This window comes from Panthera onca, chromosome A3 (genome assembly GCF_046562875.1).
Source record: "Panthera onca isolate mPanOnc1 chromosome A3, mPanOnc1 haplotype 2, whole genome shotgun sequence".
Lineage (NCBI taxonomy): Eukaryota > Metazoa > Chordata > Mammalia > Carnivora > Felidae > Panthera > Panthera onca.
Genome location: NC_138341.1, coordinates 66,819,711 through 66,842,069, shown reverse-complemented (window position 1 = coordinate 66,842,069; position 22,359 = coordinate 66,819,711). Strand labels below are relative to the sequence as shown.

The window sequence follows — 22,359 nt, the reverse complement described above, 5'->3', positions numbered from 1 at the left end:
GAGCAAGGGGTAAAGAGAGTTACTGCGTGTAAAAATAGGCTTGTGCCTCAAAAAAAAAAAAAAAAAAATACTTTTTTTTGTAAATAAATGCATCATCTCATCGGATCCTTTTAAGGCCACTGTGAATTGGTTAAAGTGAGGATTACAAAGTGTGCCCGTATACCGCCAGTTAACCCTTCTTTTGTCCCAGCATCCCATTTGCCTTAGCATTTGTCCTGGATTTTTTTTTTTATGGACTTAATTTTTTTAGAGCAGCTTCAGGTTCACAGCAAAATTAAATGGAAGGTATAGAGATTTCTCCTATCCCCCCTGCCACCATGTATGCCCCGCCTCCCTGACTATCCACACCCCCCACCGGAGTGGTACATTTGTTACCGTGGGAGAAGCTACATTGATGCATCATCACTCAAAGCCCGTAGTTGGCATTAGAGTTCACATTCAGTGTTGTATATTCTGTGCATATTACATGCATAGTAACATGTATCTACCATGATAGTGAGGAGTTTCAGGGCCTTGGAAATCCTCTGTGCCCTGCCTATTCGTTCCTCTGTTCTGGACTTTTCATTTTGTAATGCAGTGTCACTATAATTTTATCTTTGAAAATATTTTGATAGAACTTTTTATTTTAACATGGTAAAGCTGCTTTCTTGGTGAAAAAAATAAACATTTTTGAAGTATGTAACTTTAATTTGACTTTCACAGTAGTCACAATTTGGATGATAAATTACATGGTCTCCTTAGTTATAGTCTGCATTTAATGCAGAGAAAAACTGGTCTCCAGAGAGAAAGGGACACTCCTGGTGTGTCTGGCCAGTCAAGTGTAGAGCAGGACTAAAGACCTGTGCTCTGACTTCTGGTACTTTCTACGCCGAAGACACGAAGCCCACTAGGGAGACGACTCAGATCTCAAAGCTTACCACATCCCTGCCTTATTTACAGTACTTATGAAAGTGGGATTCTATCTGTATTTCTAATTCAGACCTGAGAAAACTCACCAAGTGAATAAATAATGTACCTGGTAAGCATCAAAACTGACAAGAAGTTCAAGACATCACAAATCAGACAGGCAAATAAAGACCTGCCTGGAGAGTATGAAGTACTCCTGAGGTGGAAGATTGTGTTTCAAAGAAGTACTGTGCCTTTAGAGAGCATTGTATAAAATGTTAAGTGGGGGAAGAATAGCATCTTCACTGACAAATGTTTGATGGTATTTTGAGACTGAAATCAGTTTCATTTGCATATTTCTGGGACATGGTACATCTGTTTATCCAGCAAAATGAGTCTAGGTTCTGATCATAGTAAACTTACCCAATATGACAATTAGCCATTCTGGAGTATCACCCACATAGAATTTTAACATAGCGTTAGGGGCGCCCGGGTGGCTCAGTCGGTGAAGCTGTCTGACTTTGGCTCATGTTATGATCTCGCAGCTCATGAGTTTGAGCCCCGCATGGGGCTCTGTGCTGACAGCTCAGAGCCTGGGGCCTGCTTCTGTGTCTCCCTCTCTCTCTGCCCCTCCCCCACTGGTGCATGCTCGTTTGCGTGCGCACGTGCTCTCTCTCTTTCTCTCACTCTCTCAAAACTAAAACTAAACATTAAATTTTTTTTTTGTTTTTAAGTTTTAATACAGTGTTAGCATCCTAAAGACTGAAGTGACTGTTAACTTTTCCGTAGTAAATCAGAAGTACATTATTTCAAAAAGGGATAGGTTTTCATAAAGACCTATTTCTTCTCATACTCATTTTAAGATGTAGTATTTCACATGCATCCTGATGTAAAAACACATGGTTATCCTAAGTCAGGACTACTCATGTGTAAAATCCAGATGGTGAGGGGTAAGGAAATGGTAAATAATACAGGATGGCGTGTGGTGTTGGTGTTTCTCCTTCAGGAGTTTTTAAGATGTGTTACATTAGATGCTATCCTGGTGAAAGGACATGTAGGTGTTTTCCTTTCTTCGTCAATGGTGTGAATACACGCTTTCATTTTATTTAATTGCTTGTTTCCCTCAGGCCTCTCCATCCGGAGCGTGTGCTGGAAAGCAGACCGCCTCCTAGCAGGGACCCAGGACAGTGAGATATTTGAAGTGATTGTGCGCGAACGAGACAAGCCAATGCTGATCCTGCAAGGCCACTGTGAGGGGGAGCTCTGGGCTCTGGCCCTGCACCCCAAGAAGCCCCTGGCTGTGACGGGAAGTGACGATCGCTCTGTCAGGTGAGGCCTTGGCATTGGCGGTCGTCATGCACTGACTGCCTTGGGACAACAGAGTTACTGTGCCCAAATTTGCTTGTTACGTAAGAGACGGATAAACCACAGTGTAGAACCACACGTGTTCCAAACAGAACGTTGAGACACTAAGCCCAACCACACTTGGCTTCTTAGCATTTTGTTGTTGCCGCCTTTCTCTGGCTGTATCTTAAGTTGTGAAAGTGCTCTGAGTGAGTGAAAATACACTGCTCCTGGTTAGATAGGCTCCTAGGTCTCTTTCAATCAAAGATAAGAGCTCAGCGCATTCATCTGTGCTAAGATCATATTTGCCCCTCATATGCTGGGTCATCTGCAGGGGGCTGCACACGGCATTTCCGTTTTCTCCTACCTTCATCTCCACTGGTGAATTCATGAACTCGTCTTCAAAAGAACTTAAGTTCTGATTTTCGGAGTTGCCTTCAGTATGTGAGTAAACAGTTCTTTCTTTGCAAATTCTCGAATGGAATTTTGGACATTGTCCTCAAATCAAAGGAAAGTGCTGGTTCCTGAGAAAATAGGCAATTTTATTAGGGCCTCAAGGATTCTTGCTGTGGATCATTTGTCATTCTTTGAGAGCACAGCATTGCATAAAATGAGCAATACGAGGACACCTCTGATGTCCTTGTGACTGTTGAAGGACTGAACACAGGGTTTAGAAGTGTGTGATGAAGTTTGTTACATTGACTTCAATATTTTTGTATTTACTGCTGACCTTTAAATGTGCCCAATGACAAGCAGGCCAGAAAGAGTGTATGCCAGTGGGAGGGAGAGGCTGGTCCATCAGTTTGTTGATTGATTACTGCTTCTGGTCTCTAGTAGCTAAATTAGAATTTTGTAGACTAGAAGCAGGTTCCTGCTTCTCCCTTGCTCTTACTTTGTATGTCTGTGAATCTGATCAAGACACGGTGTGCTCATTACTGAGGTATAATTTTAAAAGTAAATCCATTTTGTGATCTTTACCAGGCCCTGAAGCCCCATCAATCTAACGATCAGTGAAAACACAGTGTGTCTCCATGTGGAATCAGTGTTTATTTGGCTTAAGTTTCTCTTTAACCAACTTCCTCCTCTTCTCTTCCTTTTCCTTCCTTTACTCTGAGCTTTCCCCAAACAGGCAAAATGGTACCACCAACTTACTCAAACACCTGAGATACTCGATTTATATTTATCCAGGTAGAAATGATTTCAAGAAAGTCTTTGGCTTTTGTATTTCGACAAATTAGTTGAGTCTCAAAATTGCAAACATCTCCAAGGAGCCCTGGCTGTCAGAATTTGTCTTATTCCTCTTAACCATTAATTTGGCTCAAATGACAAATGTTATTTTACACTGAGTATTGAAGTTTAAGAAGGGTCTGACTCCTAATTTCTTGAGCAAGATCAGCTCAGTGACTTTATAGGATGGTACAGTCTACTGGGGAGTGATGGTTTCTGCATGCTAGTAAAGCAAAGCTTACATTGCTTAAAATAGTACAAGGCTAAAAGCAGCATGAGATTATGAATAATGGACGAGGTATTGAAAGACTACCATGAGCTTTAGGCTGAACAGTGCAGGCTGCCTAAGGGATCAGTAAGCTCTTCACTGTGCAACTCTCCATTTTAAGGAGCATGCCCCCGTCCGTCCTGATGGCACAATGCATTTAGAGAAACTGCACCACATGTGACTTATTCTTGCTTCCCTATGGCGGAACTCGAGATTCTCTGTCCCCTCTGGCAGATACTAATGTTTGTATGTTAAGAGAAGCCTGTCTTAAGAGTACTAACAGATAGAGGTCAGTTACCCAATCACAACTGACATTTAAATGCTTATTTGCATCTTCAAATACCTAGTCCACGTTCACTCAGTCTGAAGTGCCTGGATTAGGTGTTCCAGGAGCTGCAGCAAACTGTGTTAGGGGCACGTGCCCCTTGACCTCCATTTCTCCAGCAGTAGCTGTGCCCATCAGCCAGGGGCACTTAAAGTATCTGCCTCAACCAGGGAGGGTGGATCTATCTGCAGTGGGACACCCAGAGGCCTTGTGAAGCATGACAGCAGGTGACTGTAGACAGATACTCTTTCTTGCCAGGGAGGCCAATAAATGTAATGTGTGTTTCCATTTATCTGCACTTAAATAACACAGTTATTAGAAGGACACTCATATTATTTTAAACAAACTAACAATAATAACAGCTAGTAGTATTTCTTTTTCTCTGAACGTTATTAACAATTCTTGGTATAAATAAAGAACAATGTTTAATTTCCAAAGAGAATAGCAAGATGTTGTGTGAAGTAGTGTTTAAAATGTCCTTACTTGATTAATCTCAAAATCTTTGGAAATGGTTTTCTGGTCTTAGAGTTCTTTCTGGGGATTTCAAATGGTGCAAATGACCCAATGATAATCTAAACACCTTCTTAGATTGCCAGACATGCCGTGAGGAAGGACACTAGTATGAAATTAGTGCGTCCTGTGTTGTCATCATCATCAGAGTGGTGAACAGCCTTCCAGCCTAGGGCTGGCCGATGGCTGAGAAACTGGTTTTGTTTTTACTTTGTCCTTGTGCTTAGGCTGTGGAGCCTGGCTGACCATGCCTTGATCGCCCGCTGTAACATGGAGGAAGCAGTTCGCAGTGTGGCCTTCAGCCCGGATGGATCTCAGCTGGCCCTGGGCATGAAGGACGGCTCTTTCATTGTTCTCCGAGTCAGGCACGTGCTGCTAGAGAAAATGATATCAGAAATGCTCTTGTGTTAAACTAGTTCTCCTGGTCACAATGTATGCCTGGACTTTAGGAGAAATGCATTTATTCTTTCAAGTAGGAACATTCTAGATTCAGTCACCGATCTGTAATTCCCAAATCCAAACACTCTGAAAATCCACCGTTCTTTGGCAACTTCTTTGACAGCATGTCTTGACCCAATGAACTGATCTGAGACTGTTTATTGCCTATTAATCTCCTAGTAGGAATAATTCTCTATAATGTGATTCGCTACAAAAATATTAATGTTTTTAATACGGGGTGTTGCCCTAGCTCCTGTGGAGGGTATTACATAATATATTGTATATGAACCTTTCTAAAATCCACTGAATAATGAACTCCTAAGCTCATCTGGTCCCAAGGGGGTTTGGGCTTATAGGAAACCAAGAAAAGAGAAAGAAATGAGAAAGCAGTCTCTAGCAGTACCAGATTTTTAGAGGTGAGCTTGAGTAAAAATTTCTTCCACCTATAATGAAAAATAAAATGGAATATTTCATATTTATTAACACGCTATATTTACTGGACAAAAATTATGACCCACACTTGTAATTTCTCTAAATAACACTGGTTGTTTTTTATGGCTTCTACAATTTGTGATTACAGAAAGAAAATGCAGCTGTAAATAGATGCTGCATGTTTTGCACATAGAAAATTCTATATAGGTTTGAAAAATGATCTTGGCACAGTTTATTACACTAAATTCTCCTTACCAACCACACATAACTTAGTGCTGGGTTATGGGCAACGTTTTCTTTCTCTGCTTAGTGATGGTATGGAAAGATGGCCAGTTACCAGATTTTCTTTTCTTTTTGATGGGTTTCCCAAGCCAAAACAAACAAAAATCCATAAAACCTATTTGATGACATTATAGTAAACATTATATTATATAATATATTGCTATTAATAAGTGATAGCTGGTGAGGGGAATTACCACATAGAAGCACATATTTGCCATCATTTATGCACTGATTTTGTTGGCAGTGGGTGAAGTCTTCGGTGCTGGCCTAGGAGACTGCTAGCCACAATTCTGTCTCATGGTGGCAGCTTTCAAATGCAGGCAGCATTTCTTACCAGAACCTGATCGGAAAGGATACAAAATATTCCAGTGACATGACGTATGCATTGTTGACCTTTCCTGGTAACAATTAAATAATGACATAAGAATTTAATATTTAAAAAGAAATTTTCCTCTTATGCTTTTTGGACTTGCTCTTTTTTGCAACAGTAGGCATCAAGCTTCACAGCCACTGGTTACTTGATCTTAAAGTATAAAAAAGATGGTTGATGTTTATGCTACCCTTGGTGGACGTTTACCTTTCTCCAGGGCATGTTTTGAAAACAATTTTACAAACCCCAAATTTTTGAAGCACAAAGTTTTAGGGGAAAATAACAATTAAACATGAAAGCAAATATGCATTTCATTAAATTTTGTTTTGTTTTGTTTTTACTTTGGAAGCCCAGATAGTATTTAAAATGTTGGTTAATTTTGCCTAACTTGGCCAGAAACTAAGTAGTTTTATATTTTTCCCCAAAAGTTATTCCTTTAATTCTTACACGTGTTCTCTCTCTTTTGAAACATTTTTTTCTCTGACATACAAATTTTAAAACATGGCTTGGGGTTCCTATTTCTAGATTTGCTGCTTATCACTTTTTATTGCTGGTTTTTATTCTTATAGAGATATGACAGAAGTGGTTCATATCAAAGATCGAAAAGAAGTCATTCATGAAATGAAATTTTCTCCAGATGGCTCTTACCTCGCGGTGGGATCCAATGATGGCCCAGTGGACGTGTATGCCGTTGCCCAGCGGTATAAGAAAATTGGAGAATGCAGCAAGTCGCTTAGTTTCATCACACACATTGACTGGTCTTTGGATAGCAAATACTTGCAGACCAATGACGGCGCGGGAGAACGCCTGTTCTACAAGATGCCATGTGAGTCACGCAGGCCCTGGATGGTGGTGAAAATCAAAACTTCGAACCAGAGTCAGCAAATGTATGAGAATGTCATCATGACCTCAGGGCAAGGAATGTTTTCAGAAACACGACCCCCCAAATCTCACACTCCCAAAGAAAAGATAACTAAATTGGAACACGTTAAAATTTTAAAAAATACTGCACAGTGAAAGAGATCATGAAAACATGAGGTGCAGACTGGATGTAAATACTTGAAATGGTTATAATGGGCAAAAGATATATACTTAGAAATTAAAAGAATGCCTAAAGATAAGTGAAAGGAAAAATAGCCTAGAAAAATACTAAAAAAAACGCTAAATATTTGAGGATCACCGTCCTTATTTACTATGATGATTTTATTCCAAAATCTGTGTTCTTCATAGTTGGAAGCCCTTAAGGTATTATTTGGTGAAATATGCTAATTAGGATTTAAAATACACAATTTCTATTTGTGACCTCCGCTGTCTCTTTTAGAAGAGATTCATCAGACTTCGATAACATTCAGTAACATTTAGTTTGTAATACTAAAATGGTAGAAATAAAAGACAAGTTTCTGTATTGTAATCTGTGACTAATGATTTTTTAATGTAAGTGGAAAAGTATAATATTTGACATGAATCTTGTCCTCAAGTAATTATATTTCATCTTAAAATTTTTATTGAATAATTAATTTATATGTAAAATAATATACACCATCTAATGTAACTTCAGCTTTTTAGAGTTCTCTGCCCTGTCAAATCATTAGCACACCATTACTAGGAACATATTTCTGTGTGTCTACTTTCTTTGCTTGAAATTATTTCATATGTATTTTCTGTATGTGAAAAAATAAGGGATACACATTTCTCACCTGCAATAACAAAGTAAAATCCTCTTAGTGATAACATCACAATTTGCTATCTCATTCTCCCGTTAGTGAGCATTTAGGCTTATTTCCTGTTTCTTTGCTGGTACAGACCGTGCATCTCGAAATATGTTGGTACAGGTGGGATTTTCTCTTCTGAGTCACTTCCTTGGACGATATTCTCCAAAGGGGGAATGCTGGGTCAAGGACTATGTTCTGTCAACTCTCTCATTTTATGGTCATCTTAATGAATTTTTATGTCATGCTGTTCCAGTCCAGAATTTCTGCATGCCAGTTTGGCAGTGCACCAGTAATGCATAAGAGCACCTACTCTCACAGATGATTCTTTATTTGAAAATATTTATTTTTGAAGAAGAAACTCTGAGGTGGTACACTAAATTGTCTTGATTTTGAATTTTAAAACTGTGTATGGCTGGACATTTTCCCAAGCATTTCTGTATCAGTGTGGTTCTGCCTTTGCATGCCCTCTGGGGACATCCCTCACCTGCTTTTGGTACAAGCCGGGAGTTGCCACACATTTGAGAACATATCTAGCACACTGTCAAGGCTATTTTTCCCAACCACTTACAGTTTTCATTGTCTAATGCTTTTAAATTTAAAATCCATTAACTTTTTATACTAATTTTTTGAGCCTAAATTTTAAAAAATCACTTCTATGTTTCCTTGAATTATGAAAGGTAGAAGTCCAGAATAAACTTCTTAGAAATCAGGCAAAATGTTGGTGACTAAATGTGATAACATACGATTGCATAAAAGTCAATATGACTTTCAATAATCAAAGCATACCAGCTGTATAGTAGTTTCAGATATTACATTGAGTACAGTGATCATTTTCTTTCTTGTCTCCGTATCTGAGTTTTGATCATACACTTTCTTTAAACCCTGCTGGAAGAAAAAAAAAATCATAAATTTGGTAAAGAGATTAGAATCTACAGTTTCCTTGATTTATGGAAGTTTTTTTTTTTTTTAAAAACCCTCCATATAGACCTCTATACGGAAAAGGAATAAAACAAATTGGAATATGCTTTTTATTTATTTATTTTTTAATTTTTTTTTTTTTTACATTTATTTATTTTTGAGACAGAGAGAGACAGAGCATGAATGGGGGAGGGTCAGAGAGAGAGGGAGACACAGAATCTGAAACAGGCTGCAGGCTCTGAGCACAGAGCCCGATGCGGGGCTCGAACTCACGGACTGCGAGATCATGACCTGAGCCAAAGTCGGATGCCCAACCGACTGAGCCACCCAGGCACCCCAGAATATGCTTTTTATTTAAATGTAACATTATGTTGCCATGTATTGATTATTTTCAGCTGGGAAGCCTTTAACAAGTAAAGAAGAAATCAAAGGGATTCCCTGGGCCTCCTGGACATGTGTGAAAGGCCCTGAAGTGAGTGGAATTTGGCCTAAATACACCGACATCACTGATATCAATTCGGTGGATGCAAATTACAACAGCTCAGTGCTGGTGTCTGGAGATGATTTTGGACTGGTTAAATTGTTTAAATTTCCTTGTCTCAAGAAAGGTAAGGCCAAAAGAGATATTTCATTGAATAAATATTTAATCTAGAAGGTATACACAGTGTAAACCAGACTATTTGATATTCTAAAATTACTAATTTAAGGCAGAATTTGTTCACAGTTATTACTAACCAGTTTGTAATTCATAAGCTTCATGTTTTACATTTTAACCAAATCATAGTTTGTTTTGTTTTTATTTATGTGAATAAATACTCATAATTTAAATCACATTACATTAAAATATTGTAATTAAAATTCTCTTAGGCTTCACTGCTAATTGTGCTTACACATGGAAAGCAAAGCAAAATCTTTTTAGATAAAATCTAAAACTGAATACTCTGGTGATAACACAATTCGTGGACCGCTTGTTGTAGTGCTTATTTTGCAAACCCAATTTACATAACTGGTGAAATTTTTGAGAGTGAAGATTGGTTCAAAAGAACTCTTCCTCCTCTCACATTTTGTTGTTTTGTCTTACTGTTGTTAAAATGTTGTTACTTTAATTTTTGTTGCACCTTTAGACTTTGTGGAATGTGACTGAGTTAACCATGTAATGACCCTGTCTTCTTCTTCCTTAAAAAGTTTAGACAAAGCCCATACACAGGCTTTTCTGAGACTCCCCACTAGCACCCTGAAAATCAGATGTTTGGAAAGTAATCATCAGGGACGTGTTATTGCTTGAAAATTCATTCACTTGAACAATTTTTAAATTAAGAAAGGGAAGGGATGGAAAATGTAATCAGAAAGTCATTTTCGGCTAACTGGCAGTTTTGAAGCAGCAACAGTTATGGTAGAGAATTGAACATAAAACACATAGCAAGCCATCATTTACGCTTGACAGCATGGCCATCAGTTTAAAATGCTTGAGGCACAAAATTACCTCCCGTGCCTAATTCACACTCTCCTCTCCCTAACGGGCTTTTTGAGTAATAGGGTGTGTCCTGTTGGATTGAGTAATGTACTTGCAGAACGTGAGTTAGGCAACCGGTCTGGGAACTGAGAAGAAACATACATCCCTGATGCCAGAAACAATACTGTTGGCCTCACATGTGAAGACTAGGAAAGAAGGTAACTCACCCAGAATTGTTATTTCCTGCGTATTCCCAAGCCTTGTAGAGTGGCTTTGGGTCTAGAAATGGAGATCCTGAATGTATTGATAAGAATGGGGGAAGGGGGGTGGGAGGCGATGAATAGTGCTGCCTGTCCAAACAAGACCCCCTGATGGGTAAACTGACCCTGAGGATGATGGAAACCAGGAGACACCTGCAGAGTAAGGGGAGGTTGACTGCTGAGTGATGGTATCATGGGAATAATAAAACCCACCTCAGCAATCTGTGGAACTATTCGTATTCTCATAGCAAATTTACTTGTTCTACTCTTCATGGCAAGTGGTTTATAAATCTTGCAATTTGTCTCAGAGCCATTCAGGCTTTTGTGGCCTTTCTGTGCCAGAACTACTGGCAGGGAAGTTTCTAAAGGGGGATTGTTGAAGGGAATGGTGACAATTGGTGGCTCTTGTCTCCCTGTAGCCCAGGGTATCAGTGGTGGGTAGTCCCCCAACTTTTGAACCTGTAAACAGCCAAATATGAGAAGGGGCTAGTGACCATGAGAAGTGTAGAGACTGAGCAAATATTATAGTTCTCTGTGATTAAATCAAACTCTCAACCAAGTTCATTGGCACATTTACAATTACTTGTGTATAGGATTCTGCTGCATAGTATTGAGATGTAAATGTTCTGCAGTTAATGAAAATGACTACAATGGTTATTATTTTTACATGGTCAAACCAATTTTTCTCATTTCGTTTTGACAGTTTTCAAATCTTTTCATATAACTAGTATCAATCCTGATCATTTTCCCTGGTGTCGCTTAGACTACATTCTGTTTAACCATCATCGCACAGACACTTCCATGAGGTAAAAATCCAAAGCCTAGCTCATTGACATTTGCCGTGTCTTACCACCCCTTCTCCAAAGGAAGGCTCAAGGCTGAGGATCCTGTTTTACCTCTGTGCTGCTGCCCCATTAATCCTTCACACAAACGTGCACATGCACACACACACACACACACACACACACACACACACACACTCCTTGAAGAACTCCCAAGAAAAATGTCCTGGATGTTGTAAGACATGAGTTGCATAAGGTCTGGGCCTTGAAGGAAAAAGCATTGGCCTCCAGTAGAGCTTGAATGAGCTTGAGGCAGTACAGAAACAGAAAGGTCAAGGTGGCCACAGCATGGTGAATGAGGGGAGCATTGTGTACTCAGAGGCTGCAGAGGGCAGTGGGGACTATGTCACAAAGGCCTTGTAGCCATTGTGAAAAATTTGGGTCTTCTTTTCAGTGTGGTAGGAAACTATTGAAGATTTAAAATGGAGGAGCGACATGACCCATCTAAGTTGTTAAAAGACCACTTTAATAGCATGTAGGATGAATTAGGGAAGTGAAGGCTCCAAGTAGAGAGATTTTCACATAAGTCCAGGTGAGAGATTTTGTGGCTTGGACAAAGGTATTAGGAACAGATGTGAATACAGGTGCATGAGGTTAGGAAACAGTGTCAAGGTAGAGATGAAGGTATTGCTGATGGATTTGGATGTGGGAATAGAGGCAAAGAGCCAAGGATGAGTTTTGGGCGTGAACAGTGGGGGTGGATGATGACACCACTTATGAAGATGGGAAAATGAGCAAGGAAAAAGGTGTGTGTGTGTGAGAGAGAGAGAGAGAGAGAAAGACATGGGGATAAGAGAGAAGGGTAAGGGGCACTCCTTGGTCTGTGCTGTCCATGATAAGTTTGAGGCGCCTGTTAGATATCCAAGTAGACATGGCACACAGGCCATCTGCAGTCCAGGGAGAATTGAGAGCTGAAAAATGAATGTTCAGCAATTGAGGGCATATTGACAGTACGTAAAGCCGTGGGAGAGAGGACCAGCAGAGAGATAAGAGCCTTCCCTGTGGTTCAGAGAATAAAGAGAGGCCTTAAAAAGTGACACGTCCTGAGGAAAGCCTGGGAAGAGATGGATGTGGTTTTCATGTATTCAATAAATATTTGTTACGTGCTATTCTAGAGGCTGGAGATACATCAGTGAGTAAAACAAGCACAAATCCCTGTCCTCATGGAGCTTTTGTTCTACTGAGGGGACACAGTCAATAAACAAAATGTAAACACATCTGGTGAGAAAGGCTATGAAGGAAACAAAAGCAAACAGTAGCAGGAGCGCTCTAATCGGGCAGCTTGGTGGTATATTTTAAATAGCATGGTCATTTTCACCTTCATATAACTTTATTTTTTTAATATTTTTTAATGTTTATTTATTTTTGAGAGAGAGAGAGAGAGAGAGAGAGAGAGAGACAGAATCCAAAGCAGGCTCCAGGCTCTGACCTGTCAGCACAGAGCCTGACTCAGGGCTCAAACTCACAAGCTGTGAGATCATGACCTGAGCTGAAGTTGGACACTTTATCGACTGAGCCACCCAGGCGCCCCACCTTCATATAACTTTCAATCATTACCTCTCTAATGGGTATTTGAATTTTAAACATGTTTTAGTTGAACAGGTGGCTTTCTCCCCCATTAAAGAGGCTCCATTAGAGGGCCTGCAATAGGTAGAATGATTTCTGAAGGAGGATTGCCGGCCCCTGAAATCTCCCGTAGCCTTTGGAGTATGAGGCCTCCACACGATAGCATGGACCCTGCTTACTTCCCTGACTTCCTTCATGCTGCTGTGTACCAACTACATACTGGATACTTTACTGCAGTAGTTCAGCTACAACCATAAGTACAAATAGCTTTTCTTCTGCATTCATGACCTTGGGGATAGTGTTTACTAAGTAAAGCAATCAGGGAACCAACTTTAATTCTTCCAGCTCTACATCCACATGACCCTGAACAGTAATTTGACTTTTTTTTTTTTCCCCACAGAATGATTCTCTGTTTCCCTATTGCAAAGGACCACCTGTCTTATCTTGTATTTAAATAAGAATGTGTAAGATAATCATTCTTAAGCATTTTAGTTGCAGAATCAGTGAAGCAGTAGGCATTATCTGGAAAAGGTTCAGATGTGTCTTCAGCTGCAGGACTTAAATTTTAAGGCCATTTTTAGCTTAATCCATACTGGAATAATTGAGATAATTTTTGGAGGCTTTGCTTGTTAAGATATATAGTACTGAAAATTATATTTTCTAATGTATTTAAAGATTTCACTTTTCAGCATGAATCAGAATGTAATATTTTAATCAATGAATTGTATTTTTTGCGTTGCTAATCTCTTCAAAATATCTTTTCAGGAGCCAAATTTAGAAAGTATGTGGGCCATTCTGCACATGTCACAAATGTCCGCTGGTCCCATGACTTTCAGTGGGTATTGAGCACAGGAGGGGCTGACCACTCAGTTTTCCAGTGGAGATTTATTCCAGAAGGTGTCAGCAACGGTCTGCTGGAAACTGCACCCCAGGGTAAAACCAATTATAATTTTTCAAGCTTTTTTTTTTTTTTTGTCAATAAAAATTTCAAAGAATGTTCTAACATCTCTCCTGGACATAAAGAGTTAAAGCAATTTTTGAAAAATTCATCCCTATAATAAAATTTAAAATTAAAAGTAAAAACAAAACTTTTGAGTTATATGTGAATTAGTTGGTTAATTTCCTTCAAAAGATTTTGTTTATACCAGATGCCAGTTGAAGATCAAAGGTTTACATGAAGAATTAGCCTTTGAGAATGTCAGGAACAAATCTACCTCAGCCTCCTTAGGACAACTATAACTGTGGTGGGTCTACTCAGGCTGCAGGGGGACAGAGGGACAGAGTGACCTTAGGAGTTGGCTCCAGAGTGAAGTTCAAAGAATGGTCCACAGTTGGGACTGAAGTCTTCCAGTTCACTGGATGTGTAGTCTTTTAATTTACTGTCATGCCAGCAGGAGTAATCAGGTAATAAAATTTGAAACCATGTGAGGAAATGTTTTCATTGGGACAGTTTCTGCAGGGGTTTTGATCCTGGCAATTACTGCCATTTGGTAGATGTGGCAAAGGCTAAGAACTAAGTGGTTAGATTTCCCTTTATTTCAGCCTTCATTTTGGTAAAACGTTCCCCTGGCCTTGCCTTTTCTTTCTCTCTCTCTCTGTTTCGTTCTTTCCCTTTCTTTCTTTCGTTCTTTCGTTCTTTCATTCTTTCGTTCTTTCATTCTCTCTCTCTCTCTCTCTCTCTCTCTGGCCCTTTTCAAAGCAAGATTTAAAACACAAAGATTTGTTACAGAAGTGTGGCAATGAGTTCTGTCTGCTGGGGAGGGGTGGGGGAGAATTGCCCAGGTCTGTTAACGCTACTGTAAGGGGTGAGATGATGTGCTGAACTTAACCAAAAGATGGAAGGGATGGGGGGGGGGGGTGGGAGACGTTTTAAGAACCTACATCAAAGGAAAACTAAGCTGTATTGATTTTTTTAATTTACTTTGCTAGAAGAAAGAAAATATTTTAAATAAATGTATAAGCTATTTTGGGTCTCAGAACTTTTGCTTGTTTCTCACGGGTTGTGTTTCTGCAGAAGGTGGCACTGATTCTTACAGTGAAGAGTCTGATTCGGATTTATCTGATGTGCCAGAGTTGGACTCTGATATTGAGCAAGAAACTCAAATCAATTATGATCGCCAGGTCAGTAAGCAGAGGGCCTCCTAACAAATGCCTTACAGCCCAGAATGTCGATCTCACTGGATTTGGATGTTGCACTAAAAATGACTGGTACTTGAGCAGAAGAGAATCCAGACAAGAATAAGGAAAATTACCTACTTCTTGTCTTTAAGCACAGATTGAAAATAAGGCATTTACCCATTCACATTATTAAAAAAAAATTTTTTAGTGGAAAGTAGTACCAAATTTTTAAATTGAACCCATGACAGAGTTTTCTGCCTTTCGAGCGCCTAAAACTTAAAATATTTTTTTGCAGAAAAATGTGCAAGTAAGCTAAAGGATTCTTAATTTTCTTAGCAGATCTGAAAGCATATGTTTTCTGGGGTGCCTGGGTGGCTCAGTTGGTTAGGCATCCATCTCTTGGTTTTGGCCCAGGTCATAATCACATGGTTCATGAGTTAGAGCCCTATGTAGGGCTCTGTGCACTGACAGTGTGGAGCCTGCTTGGGATTCTCTTGCTCTCCCTCTTACTCTGCCCCTCCCTCATTCATGCACACACTCTCTCTCTAAATATAAATAAATAAATAATAAAATTTTAAAGCATGTTTTCTTTACAGAATTGGTAGCTTTAAAGCCATGGTAGTTTTCAAGATAACTAGCGTCCTGGTTTCTCTCTCAACTTCCGTATACCGTTATCCATTTAATTGAAGTTAAAACCCAAATACAATACGTATGATCTCTCCAGTCCGAAATTATCGCTAGTAGAAAAGTGACACAATTTCAAAAAAATTGGGTCCTAGTTTTTTTAAAGTAGGCATTTCATTTTAGTGGTGAACAGTGAGTGTTAAAGAGAACATTCCTTCATAGGAATCTGGAGACATCTCACCTTTTTTATGGTTGGTAACTGAAGGTGTTCTATTTTCTTTCTTGTCATATCATGAAAGTATGTGAAGCAGACTCTGTCAGTGAACATGGAGTAAGATTTCCGGTTTCAGTCATAGCAAATGTCACTGTTGCCCATGGAGACTTACCATATAGGCCTGTGGCAGCTGCTGTGTATGACCTGTCTCTACAGGGCCGGATCCTGCTCTTTATATACACCAAATCCAACCTCACAATAACCCTGAGATGTTAACTATTTTGCCCACGTCCACCTCACCCGTAGTATTGAGATAAGAATGAGGATCTGGGCTTCTCTCCAAAGCACACATTCTGCATATTGCTTGGCTTTGCCACTGCGTAAGCACTGAAACTTTCCAGATGATAATTATCACTCATTGATTTAGTGTTTGAAAAATTAGAGGCAGTCTGACTGATGGTTTGGGTCAACTTCATGACTAAGTCAGCTTGACCATGTGTTGATACAATGAATTATGCAACAAAACTAAAGATGAGGATTGAAAAGAAATTAACGTAGAAATATATACACAGTGAATAATGTTATGCCCTCATATCCAGGGGACATGGAATTTAAGCAAAGTGAACATAAAATTTAGGAAAAAAAGAAAAGCAATATCTTAGTTGGGATTTTTTTATGTAATAAAAGGTGTTAGTCAAAGAATGAAAAGATTTGACTATACTGAAATCCATGCCTAGGATTTATATATTCTCCCTGGTATCTTAGTTTCTGAAGCTTTCGTCTATATTACTTGATTTACATTATTTTTTGTTCTTGAATTACTCCTGAGCAGAAAGTTTTATTCTGTTCTACAAATAAGAATCTTAGGTCCACAGAGTTTATGAGACTTGTTCCAATAACCTGTAGAAATGCCAAGACCAGAATTCAGTGCTCTTGAGGAGTTGATGAGCTGAAGAAAGCATCATGGACTCAGATGGATAATTAGCTTTAGATTTTACAAGCTTAGTTCATTGTATCTGCAGTAGGCAGAGCAATAATAAGGTATCTTCTGAATCCTTTTTTTTAAAACTTTTTATTAAATCTAAAACAGACTTAATTATAATGTATCATCTTTCTAGTTACATAGCTTTATCAAATGAAAATTTCCCTATGAAGATGAGCCATTACTAATAGATTGTACTTCATTTTGAATGTGTTAAATTGATATCTGTTGATAGTAGGGCATATATACATGGTAGCGAAACAGACTAATTTTTTATCTACATTTAAATTGTAGGAAATGTTCTCTGAATCAGCAGCACGTTTTAGGTCCTAGGTTAGACCAAACTTTGCTCTAAATCTCAGAGTCTAATCTGTCAAGATGCATAAGATTATGACTGAAGATAATTCCAGAGAGTGATCACCATGATTCATGAGGTCTGTGTTTTGCAAATGAATCATTTCTCACCTTAGAAAAAATTATAACAAAATATTTTATTGATTTTTATCAAGTAATTTCCTTTCTTATTTACCAGAAAATTAATACCATATTTTCTGAATATGTATTATTTAAACTTAAAATCTTGAACCCCAGTGATTTAAAAGATATTTCCAGTTAGTTTTGTTCATTAGGAAGTAAAATGCAGTCTCATGTCTTAGGTATTCAGTTCGGTTTATCTTTTCAAAGAAGCCACTCTTGTTTGTCTTTTCTTTTGTCTGTTTTCTATTATCTATTTCATTTATTTCTAATGGTTTAAAAATTTTTTTTTGATGTTTATTTATTTTTTGAGAGATAGGACAGAATGCAAGTTGGGGAGGGGCAGAGAGAGAGGGAGACACAGAATTTGAAGAGGCTCCAGGATCTGAGCTGTCAGCACAGAGCCCAACGCTAGGCTCAAACCCACAAGCCATGAATGAGGAGATCATGACCTGAGCCGAAGCCGTCACTAAACTGACTGAGCCACCCAGGCACCCCTCTACTCTAATGTTTATTATTTCCTTCCTTCTGGTAACTTTGGGTTTAATGTATTCTTTTTCTTGTTCCTTGAGGTATATTGTTCCGTTGTTTATCAGAGAGGTTTTTTTTTCCTTAACATATGTTTATATAGCTACACACTTTGCTCTTGGAACTGCTTTTGCTGTAGCCCATAAGTTTTGTTACATTGTTTCCATTTTCTTTTGTTTCAAGATATTTTCTATGTTTCTATGTTCTTCTTTGATCCACTGGTTGTTCAAAAGTGTGTGGTTTAATTTACACATACTTAAGAATTTTCCAGCTTTCTTCCTGTTACTGATTTTACTTTCATACCACAGTGTCCAGAAAATATACTTGATATGATTTCTATATTTTTCAATTTATTGAGACATGTTTTGTGGCCTAACATATGAGGCATCCTGAGAAGAATGTGTATGTTGCTACTGAGACATGGAATGTTCTGGTTATGTCTGCTAGGTTACTTGGTCTGCAGTGTTCTTCATCTGCTGTTTCCTTATTGATTCTTTGTCTGGATCATCTATCCATTATTCAGAGTGACTCTTCCCGACTATTACACATTGATGTTTATTTCTCCTTTTAGTTCTGTTAGTATGTGCTTTATGTATTGAGGTGCTCTGATGTTGGGTGCATATTTAAAACTCATACCTTCTTGATGAATTTGACCCCTTTATCATTATATAATGACCTACTTTGTCTCTTGTGACCATTTTTAGCTTCTCATGTTCTTAAAAACTTGATTTCCTACAGTTAAAGACCTCCTGAGAATGCCAAGATATTAATAATTTTGAAACCTGAAGAGTCTCAACTAAATGTTTCTGCTATGCTTTAAGGTTTACAAAGAAGATCTACCTCAGCTAAAGCAACAAAGTAAAGAGAAAAACCATGCAGTGCCCTTCCTCAAAAGAGAAAAGGCTCCTGAGGACAGCTTGAAACTCCAGTTCATACACGGGTGGGTGCCTGTCACCAGCCTTATCAGCAAAGCAGTGGGGTCCTCTCTTCTTGGTGCTGACCCACTTCAGGCTGGCTCTTCTCTCCAGTGTGTACTTACCTGAACTTAATATTTTAACCATGATTATCTGTCCAGTATTCTTAGTTGATGTTCTCTGGCCATAACTGTGTGTATCTAGATGTTTCCTGCTTCAGTGACTTCCATGATGGGTATGTTTCTGTGGCCCATTGTTATCATGCTCCATTGTCTCTGCCATTGCTGCTCCCATTATTCCCATATCTCCTGTTCTATTTAGCTGGCTCCACTCGGACAGTATTTTCTTTAAACAATTTTGCTCACATATACCCAAAATAATTTTGAATTTTGAAAATCATATCATACACAAACTATCATCCTTGAGGTTGACATCTAAAATTTTTGGGGGCGCCTGCGTGGCTCAGTTGGTTGACTGTCCCAACTCCAGCCCAGGTCATGATCTCACAGTTCATAAGTTTGAGCCCCACATTGGGTTCAGTGCTGACAGCTCAGAGCTTGCTTTGGATTCGGTGTCTCCCTCTTTGCCCCTTCCTGGCTCATGCTCTCTCTCTCTCTCTATCTCTCTCCCCTTCAAAAATAAATAAACATTAAAAAAACTAAAAAAATTTTTTTTTCAACGTAAGGTTAAATGATTGTGAAGAATATAACATCTAGTGTTTTATTAATACATCATTCATTTACATGGATCAGTTGGAACCTAAATGTCATTGATATTTGTTTCTCACCATCATCAATTTTAAAAATACATGAGCTCATATTTCTGTTCCACTTCTCCCATAGAATATTACATGAATAGTACACTAATGTAATATTTTTATGCTTGAAAGCCTTTTGTTGATCACCCTATCATACCTTCTGCAAGGGAAGAAATGTATATAAGTGCAGTTTAAATTTAATTCCCTGCAATCCTAAGTCTCTAACTCGTGTTATCTAGTATGGTGCCCACTAGCCACTGAAAGCCACTGAGTGCTTGAAATGTGGCTAGTCTGAATGCACACGTGTTGTACGTGTAAAATGCACACTGGATTTCGAAGACTTAGCATGAAAAAAGAAAGAAAGAGATTTCATTAAATGTTTTCTATTGATTGCATGATAATATTTTAGACATAATGGGTTAAAAGTTCTTAAAATTTTTCATCTGTTTGTCTTTATCTTTTTTTAATATGACAATAGAAAGTTTTCACTTACCCACATGGCTTGCATAATATTTCTATTGAACATTGATGCTATGAGTGTTAATTTTTTTCTGGATTGAATTCTTGTTACAACTATTAGTATTACAAAGTTTATCAGACCAACATAAATATAGTACAGATTCTAATAAGTAAATTCTAAAAATTTTATTGGAAAAAAATTAAGATTATTTTTTCACTGAGTTCAGATATGCGTGTGTGTGTGTGTGTGTGTGTGTGTGTGTGTGTGTGTGTATTATTGCTAGGTTGTGACAGAGTTTAGCATTGGTTCTATTCCCATTTTTCATTTTTTAATAGTTATAAGCACAGAGAGAGTTTATTCACATGAATAAGTAAAAGAGAATGGAAGCAACTTTATCATAGCAATGTTACTCAATTCTTTAAATTTTTCTTGCAATACAGATGATCTATTTCATGATTTTGATACATCACACAATAATATAGTTTAATCTGCCGCCAGTCAATTCAATCAAATCACTCTTCAATTTTGTTAAAAGCAAAGAATTGGAAATGACTTGACTTACAGAAAAATTTCATACCTAGTTGTTGGAATTATTCACTTTCAACATCCACACTTGAGTTTGTTTTGGTGTCCCTGGATGGTTCGATGCCCCAGGGTAATACACCACAGTGAAAGTCCAGGTGGACAAGAGGAATGACTTTCTAACATGAGAGGAAGGTGATTGAGAAAGGGGAGGTGAGAAGGGAAACCTGCTCCCCATCGTAGATGTGTTCTCAGACTGGTCAGTTTTAAGAAAGAGCACATACAGGGGCACCTGGGTGGCTCAGTTGGTTGAGCGTCCGACTTGGGCTCAGGTCATGATCGCACGGTCTGTGAGTTTAAGCCCCACGTGGAGCTATGTGCTGACAGCTCAGAGCCTGAAGCCTGCTTCAGATTCTGCATTTCCCTCTCTCTCTGCCCCTCCCCAATCATGCTCTGTCTCTCTCTCTCTCTCTCTCTCTCTCTCTCTCTCTGTCAAAAATAAATAAACATAAAAAAAAAAAAAAAAAAGAAAGAGCACATACAGTAGCTGAGGATCTAGAAACAAGTTCTGTTAAAATTATCAGCACACATTAGCCCTGTTAGAGAGTTGCCACATGTCCTCAGACGCCCTCACACCCGTGTTGAAGACGACTGTCCTAGGCAGCTATGGAGATCCCTGGGATTCTCCTTGTGCATGTCCATATCAACATGTTAGCTTTACCTCCTGACCTCTCCTGCTCTGTTCATTCACTGTTCATTCAACTACCATGCATGTCTTGGACCTGTGCTTCAGTTACAGGGGCTACGACTGTAGAAACAATCTGTTCTACACGCAGACCGGAGAAGTGGTCTATCACATTGCTGCAGTTGCTGTTGTGTACAACAGGCAGCAACACTCCCAGAGGCTGTACCTGGGGCACGATGATGACATTCTCAGCCTGACCATCCATCCAGTGAAAGACTACGTGGCCACCGGGCAGGTGTGTAGTTCTCCTCTAGGATGGTGGTCTAGCCCAAGAGGATTTCATTTTGAATCCACTTTACATACTAGTTCAAGAAATACTTGGTAGAAACAAACAAGAGGCAATAAGCTGAGGATTCAGTAAATGCTGGGTCATTTCATGATAGTAGAAGAATTAACCAGTACATTACACAGCACTGTTGGGAAGCCTCTGAGAGATTTCCTTCTGACATGATATCCATAAATAGGATTAGCTAAAACTGAAGTAAGTTCCATGGATGCAGTCTTAATATATTTTCCTCATCGCTGTATACCCAGTACTTCGTATATCCTAGGTAACCAGTGAGTGTTTATTGAATGAACCATCTTTTAGTGCTAGTATAACATCTAGTGAATAGTTATTTTTATAAAACTTAAAGTCATGCATTTTGCCTAAGTCATTATTTTATATTTTAACCGATATATTGGCTAACTTTGCTAGCCAGTGCATGTGTGTATACTTAATACACCACATTCTATACTGTAATTGGTGTGAGGCAGACCATTGACAAACCAGTGCACCAGTAGCCATTCCAGGGGTAACTGGGGCTCCAGACACCAGTGAGGCAGTTGGCTGGATTCTGCCCAGTTATGTGCATTGTTTTATGTCCCATTTTCCCTTTTATAGTCACTACACCCAACAAGGTTCTTCTTTCCCTTACAATTAAGTGAGGAAAACCACTTTATTAAAATTTTGTTGTTGGGGATTAGTGTCAGAGAAGCTTGTATTCCCTCAAGAAGAATCCATCTTACCAACAGGTAGGCCATGAAACTGTCACTTCCTGGGAGGAAAAGCAGAGCCAGGCCTTCTTGGGATGAGTAAAATATTTGAGATGGTGAAAGAACTCTGAAGCTATTCCTGTAACAACACACAGGTGACTTGCTTGACCAGGAAGTGGAATCTTATGCGGAGTTGGAAAGGCAGGAGAGAAAA

The 22,359-nt window shown here is 38.8% G+C and overlaps 1 protein-coding gene across 4 annotated transcripts in view; it reads left to right on the top strand.

Annotated features, from left to right (window-relative positions):
- Positions 1 to 22,359, top strand: part of EML6 (EMAP like 6) — a 285,377-nt gene that overhangs the window by 168,016 nt on the left and 95,002 nt on the right. For all 4 annotated transcript variants that reach the window (XR_009602202.3, XM_060605873.3, XM_060605862.3 and 1 more), the window contains exons 8-15: positions 2,013 to 2,214; positions 4,787 to 4,924; positions 6,651 to 6,907; positions 9,107 to 9,319; positions 13,598 to 13,765; positions 14,847 to 14,953; positions 18,594 to 18,712; positions 21,219 to 21,405. Coding sequence is in view for 3 of the 4 variants with exons in the window: in XM_060605873.3 (XP_060461856.1) it covers positions 2,013 to 2,214; positions 4,787 to 4,924; positions 6,651 to 6,907; positions 9,107 to 9,319; positions 13,598 to 13,765; positions 14,847 to 14,953; positions 18,594 to 18,712; positions 21,219 to 21,405 (1,391 nt within the window). In the remaining variant the exon portion in view is untranslated. The remainder of the gene's footprint in view (positions 1 to 2,012; positions 2,215 to 4,786; positions 4,925 to 6,650; positions 6,908 to 9,106; positions 9,320 to 13,597; positions 13,766 to 14,846; positions 14,954 to 18,593; positions 18,713 to 21,218; positions 21,406 to 22,359) is intronic.